The sequence below is a fragment of the Trichomycterus rosablanca genome, chromosome 21 (genome assembly GCF_030014385.1).
Source record: "Trichomycterus rosablanca isolate fTriRos1 chromosome 21, fTriRos1.hap1, whole genome shotgun sequence".
In the NCBI taxonomy this organism is placed as follows: domain Eukaryota; kingdom Metazoa; phylum Chordata; class Actinopteri; order Siluriformes; family Trichomycteridae; genus Trichomycterus; species Trichomycterus rosablanca.
Genome location: NC_086008.1, coordinates 4335143 through 4345571, shown reverse-complemented (window position 1 = coordinate 4345571; position 10429 = coordinate 4335143). Strand labels below are relative to the sequence as shown.

Here is a 10429-nt window from a genome sequence, read left to right as displayed (position 1 = left end):
CGGACCACACGGGCCAGCCTTCGCTCCCCACGTGCATCAATGAGCCTTGGACGGCCATGATCCTGTCACCGGTTTACCACTGTTCCTTCCTTGGACCATTTTTGATAGATACTGACCACTGAAGACCGGGAACACCCCACAAGAGCTGCAGTTTTAGAGATGCTCTGACCCAGTCGTCTATCATATCACAATTTGGCCCTTGTCAAACTCCCTCGAATCCTCACGCTCGCCCATTTTTCCTGCTTCTAACATCAACTTTGAGGATAAAATGTTCACTTTCTGCCTAATATATCCCACCTAATAACAGGTGCCGTGATGAAGAGATGATCAGTGTTATTCACTTCACCTGTCAGTGGTCATAATGTTATGCCTGGTTGGTGTACACTCACTTTGCAATATATTAGGTATACCTAGATGAGACATGCATTAGTTGATTGTTACATGATGATTTTAGGTGTGGAGGAACTCCAGCGGCTTGCACAGAGCTTTAAATTCAATCCAGATTTAAGTTGGCTATCGCAAGTCAATGCAGTGGTAGCCTAATGGGTTGGGCTTTGAGCTATAAATTGAAAGGTTGAGAGTTTGAATCTTGGCTCTGCTATGCAGCCACTGTTGGGCCCTTGAGCAAGCCCCTTAACCCCCTCTTGTCTAGGGGCACCATACAATGGCTAACTCTTCGCTCTTACCCCACCTGTATATGAATAAATGACAAATAAAGGCATTGTCACTAAATGAGCACAAATTTAAACAAACACACTCCAAATTTGTAGATGTTTAGCAGAAATGTGGCTGCAAAATGGGATCCAACATCCTTACATAATATTGTAATGAATGTGTTTGAGGGGCGGCACGGTGGCTTGGTGGGTAGCCCTGTCGTCTCAAGGCAAGAAGGTCCTGGGTTCGATCCCCAGGTGGGGCGGTCCGGGTCCTTTCTGTGTGGAGTTTGCATATTCTCCCTGTGTCTGCGTGGGTTTCCTCTGGGAGCTCCGGTTTCCTCCCACAGTCCTAATACATGCAGTCAGGTGAATTGGGGACACTGAATTGCCCTATAGGTGAATGTGTGTGTGTGTGTGTGTGTGTCTGCCCTGCAATGGACTGGCCCTGTCCAGGGTGTTACAGTGTGCCTTAAGCCCATTGAAAAGCTGGGATAGGCTCCAGCACCCCCAATCCCACAGCGACCCTGACTGGATAAGCGGTTAAGACAGTGAGTGAGTGAGTGAATGTGTTTGGACTAGTCATCTTTAAGCTCACTTTGCAGGTAAACATGGGTTCAAATGTCACATCTGTGTTGCTAGTGTCTTGGTTAACCATTGCTTTGCTTACCATAATAAAACTGGTCATTTTTTATCACTACTATTACTACTAAAGCTTTTCTGTTTTACATTTTAGCCTTAAAAGAACTCGCATTTGAAGGATAATTAATCTTGTTAATAAATTCTTTACACTTTTTAAAGCTAGTGGTTCATTTTTAATCACGTCACTGTGTGAATGTAGGTCTGTTACGTCACAGCCCTGCCCCAGAGCAAAGGTGCCGAGGCGATTGATTAAAGGCACAGACACAAACAGGTTAAACATTAATCAAGAGCATTTCACAACTACTCCTGCGATGTAGTTCGACCAGAAGGGCAGGCTGATGTTCAGCTCTAAACAACAAACCAGGCTGCAGAGATCATGGTAATGAAACGTTCTCTAAATCACCTCAGGAAATGCAGGGCCTTGTGGGAAACGTTCTCCTCACCAACTGTTCTGCTGTCCAGGTAAGTTCAGGTTGTCACTTCCAATAATTACTCATGACATCTTGGCTCGTGGTGGCAGGTTTTCTTTTAAATTTGTCAGTGGTAGCGCGACATGCCAGTTCTGCCTACAGCAAGTCTTCTTTATGTGGCTGTCAGACGGCTGCTTTACTTCCACCACACGAATGGTAGAACGGTGGATACTGTTAGCGGGCGCTATCGTGCTAATTAGCACCTTTAACGGTTTAATTAAATCCATAGTATGTGAGTTAAATTCCACCTTAATTCCATATAATGAACACTGTACATCGATCAGCCATAACATTAAAACCACCTCCTTGTTTCTACTCGCACTGCCCATTTTATCAGCTCCACTTACCATATAGAAGCACTTTGTAGTTCTACAATTACTGACTGTAGTCCATCTGTTTCTCTGCATGCTTTGTTAGCCCCCTTTCATGCTGTTCTTCAATGCTCAGGACCCCCACAGGACCACCACAGAGCAGGTATTATTTAGGTGGTGGATCATTCTCAGCACTGCAGTGACACTGACATGGTGGTGGTGTGTTAGTGTGTGTTGTAGTGTGTGAGCTGTTGGCTGGATATTTGGTTGGTGGACTATACTCAGTCCAGCAGTGACAGTGAGGTGTTTAAAAACTCCAGCAGCGCTGCTGTGTCTGATCCACTCATACCAGCACAACACACACTAACACGCCACCACCATGTCAGTGTCACTGCAGTGCTGAGAATAGAATGATTCACCACCTAAATAATAGCGCACCATGCTCTGTGGTGGTCCTGTGGGGGTCCTGACCATTGAAGAACAGGGTGAAAGGGGACTAACAAAGCATGCAGAGAAACAGATGAACAACAGTCAGTAATTGTAGAACTACAAAGTGCTTCTATATGGTAAGTGGAGCTGATAAAATGGACAGTGAGTGTAGAAACAAGGAGGTGGTTTTAATGTTATGGATGATCGGTGTATACGCTTCTGACTTTGAATTAACAGTTTAGGGAAGGTCCTTTCCTGTTCTAGCATGATTTTCCCTCTGTGCACAAAGCAAGCTCTATAAAGACATGAAGAAAAGCTCAGTGTAAAAAAAACTCCAGTGTCCTGCACAGAGCTCTGACCTCAGCCCCACTGAACACCCCTAGACTGAATAGACACAAATTCCTACAGACATACTTTGAAACCTTGTGAGATCTTCTCAGATAAGTGGTGTAATATCTGAAAAGATCACACAGAGGTCACTCTATTTTAGCCCTTTAATGGTTAAATCTTACTTTGAGTCTAAATACCTGAGTAAAAATAAGCTGTATTAAAATAATGTTGTTTAGGCCGTATTAACTCCTTGGTTAACTTGTAATTAACTAAAAAATATTGGTAGATTTTAAGAAAACAGCCTTTCTAACCTTTATGTTAACTTGAAGTTGCAGCTGAAAAATCATCCATGAAAAGCTGCATCATGTTTGTGATCATCTCAACTGCTGGTAGAGGCTCATTAAAAATGCACTAGTAAAAAATATGAATTGTTTGTTGTTGGTTTAGTCCCAAAATCTAAGAAATGCAACTGGTGAGATCATTAAAGGGATAATGCCATTTGTTTTTAAATGAAATGTCTATAACGCTAGAATAACTGTTTCACTGTTAGTAAATAATCATTGAAGCTAAGCACATGATCTTGGCTTTGATTTGAACTGTACAGGGAGTTCACAAATAAGAGCGATGGCGGTTGGTTAAGTTCAATGTTCAAACATGAAGTTGATGCCAGGAAAGATGCCCACTCCAACCTGCTCTCCAAGAAACCCACCAGCAGCCTTTATAAAATCCAGTGTAAGTATTTCTCTTTTACATAATCTGTATGATCAAAAGTTCAGTTTGTATTTAACTGTAGACAGACCTTAAAAACAGCTACATATGGGCAAAAGTATGTAAACACATGACCATAAGCTGAGATACATAATGAGATGAGTATGAATGTGCTTGTAAAACTTAAGCTTAAAACAGAAAAGCTAAATCTGTAGTACTTACCTTACTTTATTCAAAAGGATTTAACCAGACACATAGAGTAGATTCAGAGAGTATTCGCACACCTTGACTTGTTTTACACACTTTATTGTGTTGTAGATTTGATTGATATTATTGTTATTGCGTCATCCTCTCCACCAATGCCGATCCCCGCTCTGATTGAGGAGAACGAAGCTAACCCACGCGCCCTCCAACACGTTTGCAGCAGCTGTATGCATCTTATCACCTACACTTTTGACGAGTGCAGTGCAGCTCAGCACTGTGTACAGAGAGACACACCCTGACAGCACTCTTTTCTCATCTCTGTGCAAGCGCCATCAATCAGCCAGCAGAGGTCGTAACTGCACCAGTCATGAGAGAGAAAGAGACCCCATCCGGCTTAGTCCCGCCCATATCTGCACAACAGGCCAATCATTGTTCATGTGGCCCCTCAGCCTTAGCCAGCAGGCAGAGCTGAGATTCGATACGATGTATTCTGGTTCCAGCGTGTGTTTTTACCGCTGCACCACCTAAACGGCAATTAAGTACAAATGTCAATTATAGTCCATTCAAAATCAAATCCACACCATTAATAAAGTGTACAAAATAGATTTTTTATAGATTCTGAATACACTTATATACAACCCTCACTTTGCAGCTATAACAGCCTCCTCTCTTTTAGGGATTTGTGTCAGTAGTTGGAAAATATTTTTTAAGTATTTGTATTGATATTTTCATGTTGATAAAAGAAACGAACCTCTTTTAAAAATACCGTTTTTGAAGTAATACATATTAATTATTGAAACATTTTGTATTTATTTTAATACTTTTTTAGAAATACAGTTTTAAACTTGTGAAACTCATTTAACTCTTTGAAGCACTTACATGTCAAAGAACCATTTGTGTTTATTTAAACTTTACCAAAGTCTGTCTTTAATCTTTCTTTTAGTTCACAATGTGAAGCCAGAGTGTTTGGAGTCATACAACGAATTATCGTAAGTGGAGTTTCTTATTATCAGGATGAATCAGGACGTCCTGTTTTTTAGTCACTGTCTTGCCAGCTTAATGGACTTATGGACTTAAATCCTGCACATCCATCCTGACCTCTTACTGGACGTCTTTTTTTTCTGACGTTGACAAACTTTATTAAATAGTTAAATGTTTTATGAAATAGAGCTGAACAGTTTGAATTAAATGCTGAAGTAATCGGGTTTGGACCTAAAATAAGTGTGTGTGACTCTCTCAATTAGTCACAAGAGACTAACTGTAATTTAGGAATTTAGAGAGAACAGTGGGACACTTTGTACATATTAAGGCTCTTTATAAGACCCTGCTTCTGGCCAGTGTGAGAAAGTAGCCAGCAGCTTCACACAGGCTGGAGGAGACAGCAAGTGTGTCATGCAAGTGCCAGAAGGTGCTAAAGTACAGGAGAATTTGATACATCCAGTTGGAAACAATGCAGAAAAGGGGGTGGGGAAAATATTAATGTTATTGTGTGTGTGTGTGTGTGTGTGTGTGTGTGTGTGTGTGTGTGCGTGTGCGTGTGCGTGTCCGTGTGCGTGTGCGTGTGTGTGTGTGTGTGTGTGTGTAAGAGCCAAGGTCCATGAACAGCTCCACGGCGATCCAGATTACCCCTGTGAAGTGGTGGGCAGCTGGAACACGTGGTACGGTGAACAGGACCAAGCAGGTAGGTGCACAGACCTATTATAAATCAGTGTTTACAGTATTCACCTACCCAGCACTGACAGTGAGAAGTTTAAAATACCAACAGCAATGTTGCACCTACTACACTGATACTAGAACAACACACACTTCTTATTACAATGTTATGGACATTAGACAGTGCCCTTATTTGGGACAGTGGTACCCTGGTGGGTGAAGCTGTGGGTTACCAACTAGGAGGTTGTGGGTTGAAATTCTGTCTCATTTGATTCATTAGGAATGAGCTGAGGTGTCTGATGTTTATTATGTGATGGTGACACCTGCTGTTTATTTTTATATCTAGTGCATCTCTGGAGATATTATGGAGGTTATCCAGCACTGACAGAGTGCTTAGAGAAAATCAGACACAATAAGGTACTTCCATTATTATTATTATTATTATTGATGTGCAATATGTGTACGTGTTTAAATTGCTGATCCCACATAAATTTTTTTTTTGATATTTAATCTAATGTGTGCAGACATATTTGGAGTTTCGCAAAGAAAGAAGCAAGATGTTGGTCTCTCGAAAGAACCAGCTTCTTTTCGAGTTCAGCTTTTGGAACGATCCTGTACCTCGACCTGGACCCAACATATATGAACTGAGAACTTACCATTTAAAGGTGATACAAACTGTTTGACTGCATCTGCACATTGATTTTTAATGTAATTTTTAACCTACATGATTTAATAGTATGAGTCTGGTTTGGTTATTTTAAATGGAATTTTAAAAAAAGGTTTAATATTTATATACTGTATAAAATATATATACATAAAAAAAGCAATGAGGCGCCCAGGTGGCGCAGCGGGATATTCCACTAGCACACCAGTGCCGAGATTCTGAACTCCTTGGTTTGAAACTCAGCGTTGCCACCGGTCGGCTGGGCGCCATCTAGCGGGCATAATTGGCAGTGCCTGCAGCAGATATTAATTGGCCACCGTATCTGCAGGTTGGGGGCCGGACTATGTGTGGGTGGGATCTTCATACGCGGTGTAAGGACTCTGATTGGCATAAGAGACACCTGTGCAGAATTCAGGGGCAAGAAGAGTAGGGCTGTACACGTGTCGGAAGAGGCGTGTACAACGACGTGCTCTCCTCGGATGCAATCGGGTATCCCTCAGCAGCGGAAGACAAATTAAGTGCGCTAAATCGGGAGGAAAATGCATTAAAAAAAGCATGTCGAAAGTGAGGGGACATGAGGTATTGAACATGTTTTGTTTTTGTTATTTAATGTACAGTACTTCTAGGGGGGTGCTTGGGTAGCACAGCGGTCAAGTATGCTGGCCCACCACTGCTTAAATCTCAGCTGTGCTATCAGCCAGTCGGTCGTTGATTGGCTAATGTTCAAGAGAAAGAGATGGCTAAAACAACCTAGCCACTTGGAGGTGCACTTGTCACTGCGCTCTGAGTGCTGGTCTCGAGCCTGAATAAAAATACGAGGGTTGCATCAGAAAGAGCATCTGGCATATAATAAGTCTGCGAACCAGATCCACTGCACCAACCCCTAAATACAGCAGCAGCTTGTAATATACTTCAGTGCATAAATCCGCTTTAAATTTATAAACTTAATGTCTTTTGATTTTGTACTTAAAATATAAACAAACAGTCCACTGATGAGCAAAATCATTAGACCCACTGTCCACTGTCGGAGGCATCTACAGTGTGCAGGATGGCATCGGAACCGGACAACAGAGCCACGGAAGGTCATCTGTTCAGAGAAATTCTGATTTCCAAGATCGGGAAAAGGGGAAAATGCAAAAAATAATGTAAACAACACTAGATTAAATGTGTGTCCAAATATTTCACACTGTGGTTGTGAAGAATTACTTGCTGAAATGATTTCTGGTGTGATTAATACTGAGCATCACGTTTTAATTAGCATCACGTGTTAACTAACACAGTGAAGCTGTGAGAACCTGAACATTTTAGTAGAATAATATTAGAATTTGGTTTTTTTAATAGTATAAAATCTAATATTAAACTTCTGCTTTGTGTTTGTGCTTGGACGTGAAGCCTGGAACAATGATAGAATGGGGGAATCACTGGTAAGTCTGCATACTTTATTTATTGGATATCTGGACAATAGAATAGCGCATGTATTTTAACTTGTTCTCTTATTTTTGGGGGTAATATTTTCTGTTTGTCAGGGCTCGAGCAATCAAACATCGACAGGAGAACAATGAAGCAGTAGGAGGATTTTTCAGTCAGATTGGAGAGCTGTATGTTGTTCACCATCTGTGGGGTGAGTTTAGTTTTGGACAATAAAATTTAGATTTGATTACAAAAATGTAGTAGAACATTTCAGTGTTTCATTAAAAGGGTTGCAGGATGACCTAAAAACAGCAGGAACAGTTGTTAAACAGTAAACAGTAACCTATGAACAATGGCCATGACAATTTGGCCCTTGTCAAACTGTGACATGCCCAACTGTTACACTATACTTTGTAGAAAACAAATTAGAAAAGGTCATTACCTCCTCTGAAATGAATGTGCCCCCCTGTAAGGTTCATAAAATTATGGTGTAACAAGTTAGGTGTGGAGGCACAGACCTGCACGGATCCCTGACCTCAATCCCATTAAATACCTTTGAAGTAATTTGGAAAGCTGATGGCTTTTTGGCACAATAGACACGAATACCCACAGTAAGACTCCATATAAAGACTGGAGGCTGTTATAGTAGCAAAGACTGACAAATTTATTTATGTCCATGGTTTTAGAATGGGATGTCTAATACATAATTGGTCTGGTGTCCACATACTTTAACCACATTGCCCTCAGCTAGATTAGAATATCCACCTTCTTATGTTTTAGACTGATTTATTACAGCACTGTTTTTATTGTTTTTATGTGCAGCGTATAAGGACCTGCAGTCCAGACATGATACGAGGAACACAGCATGGTTAAAAGAGGGCTGGGACGTCAGTGTACATTACACAGGTGAGACACATCCACACAGGGTTGGGTAGTAACACTCAGAATGAGTAATGTGGCTCAAACTGCAGATTATTTTAATACTGGTGAATACTGGTAAATGTGTCGCAACATACAGAGCATCGATCCCGTCTGCATATGCTGCTGTGTAGGCACAGACCAATCAAAGCGCCTATGCTAACTCCTGTCCACTACAGAAAGCACCTACAATGGGCATACTAGCATTAAAACTGGGCATTGGTGTAATAGAGAAAGGTTTACTAGTCTGGCAAAATCTATTTTCTCCAACATCAGACTAAGACACACCTAATTTAAAACATCATTTTGGATAAAAGTGTCTGCTAAATCTAAATGTAAATACACCTGAACAAGAAAGCAGTCCATCAGATTACACCACACACTTACACATTAGCCTACCTACTCACAATTTAAAGTGGACAACACAACCACTGGCATGATTTCAGAAGGTGAAAGGACTGTGATGCCCACAGTTTATGTCAAATGTACATACGTATCTATAATTAAAATAATGAAGGACTGGTAAGTAATTTGATGGTATATAGGTTTACATAAGTGGAGCTGATCAGATAGATTGTATGTTTACCCCTCAGCACTTCAGACATTGGTGCCAGGTGCCATCGTTTTATCAGGGAATTATTTACATATCAACGGAGAAAACGGAGAAGCTGAATATCCTGAAAATGTCATTTTTAGCTATTAAACATAACACTGAATCATTTTAGGGCAGTGTATTCAGTATTCGGTCCCAAATACTTAAGTATAAGTATTTAATATTTCATCTCTACATATACTGTGTGTGTTTGAGGGTGTGTCAGGTTCCTGTCCTGAGGGGCCACATTCCCTCAGAATTAACTCACTCACACATTTTTAATTCTATGGGGGTTTTTTTCACCCAAGCGGGTGGCATTGTGGCTCGGTGGGTAGCACTGTCGCCTCACAGCAAGAAGGTCCTGGGTTCGATCCCCAGGTGAGGCGGTCTGGGTCGTTTCTGTGTGGAGTTTGCATGTTCTCCCCGTGCCCGTGTAGGTTTCCTCCGGGTGCTCCGGTTTCCTTCCACAGTCCAAAGACGTGCAAGTGAGGTGAATTGGAGATACTACATTGTCCATGACTGTTTTTGACATTAAACTTGTGAACTGATGAATCTTGTGTAACGAGTACCTACTGTTTCTGTCATGAATGTAACCGAAGTGAGTAAAACATGACGTTAAAATACAAATAAATAATGAAATAAATTTTTCACACATGCATTTACTGCCATCTAGTGGCAAATATTAGAAACGGCCTTAAAATGTATGTTTCAGAGTAAAAAGACTGAGAGCAAACATTTAATTAGATATTAGATATGATGTTCAGGTTCTGTAATCCTAATGACATACAAGATGTTCAAACGTGTATGCAAACTGCTAAAACTGCTGATAACGTGTATTTATACATTTTTGTAACTTTTTATATATTTATCTTTTTATATATGTTCATATTTGTAACTGTTATTTTTTTTTTACATGTCTGTGCTATTTTGTGTATCCTGTTTCCACTCTTGCTGCTTTAACAATGCATATTTCCACTTGTGACATGATACAAGTCTATCTTATCTTGTTTTCTATTCTCTTAAATACTTTTTAAAAGACAATTTAAAACTCCTACTTGAGTAACTTTTTTAAATTTGAAAATTTTTTTGCAGTACCCTTAATCCAAAGCATGGAGTCAAGGATTCTGACCCCCACAAAGAGCTCGCCTCTACAGTGATTATTCCAGAAGGGTTCTCATCTAGGAGGTTCATTCATTACAGGAATTAAGAACTACAGTCAGGAATTAATTCTATAATAATGTCTATGCTTTATTGTAGATAGATAATTCTGTACATTTACATTGTACATTACAATTACATTACAATTCTGTACATTTAGGCACTGATGAATAAAATAAAACACAAACAGAATTCTCTGTTTCTACCAACATCTGGATTTGCTGCAATTGCACATTGTTGTTTTGAATAATAAATCTGTAGAGCAGTTTTGTGGGTTACAGTTTCTT

The 10429-nt window shown here is 40.3% G+C and overlaps 1 protein-coding gene across 2 annotated transcripts; it reads left to right on the top strand.

The window, feature by feature from the left end:
* Window positions 1-1610: 1610 nt before the first annotated feature.
* Window positions 1611-10409, top strand: nipsnap1 (nipsnap homolog 1 (C. elegans)). 2 transcript variants are annotated; one of them, XM_063017850.1, is made up of 11 exons: window positions 1611-1757; window positions 3440-3567; window positions 4424-4455; window positions 4693-4736; window positions 5334-5428; window positions 5747-5817; window positions 5925-6065; window positions 7457-7488; window positions 7591-7685; window positions 8297-8380; window positions 10077-10409. In XM_063017850.1, the coding sequence occupies exons 1-11, from the start codon at window positions 1672-1674 to the stop codon at window positions 10139-10141; spliced, it is 873 nt and encodes a 290-aa protein (XP_062873920.1). In that variant the 5' UTR covers window positions 1611-1671; the 3' UTR covers window positions 10142-10409. The 2 variants fall into 2 exon arrangements, with proteins under 2 accessions (XP_062873920.1, XP_062873921.1); XM_063017851.1 differs by lacking the exon at window positions 4424-4455 and having other exon boundaries at window positions 1612-1757; window positions 4691-4736.
* Window positions 10410-10429: the final 20 nt, after the last annotated feature.

Coding starts and splice junctions, on each gene's coding strand:
- nipsnap1 (XM_063017850.1), top strand. CDS start 1,672: ATGGTAATGAAACGTTCTCTAAATCACCTCAGGAAATGCAGGGCCTTG. Junction 4,456..4,692: donor GTAGTTGGAAAATATTTTTT/AAGTATTTGTAT, acceptor TTTCTTTTAGTT/CACAATGTGAAGCCAGAGTG. Junction 6,066..7,456: donor TGAGAACTTACCATTTAAAG/GTGATACAAACT, acceptor TTGGACGTGAAG/CCTGGAACAATGATAGAATG.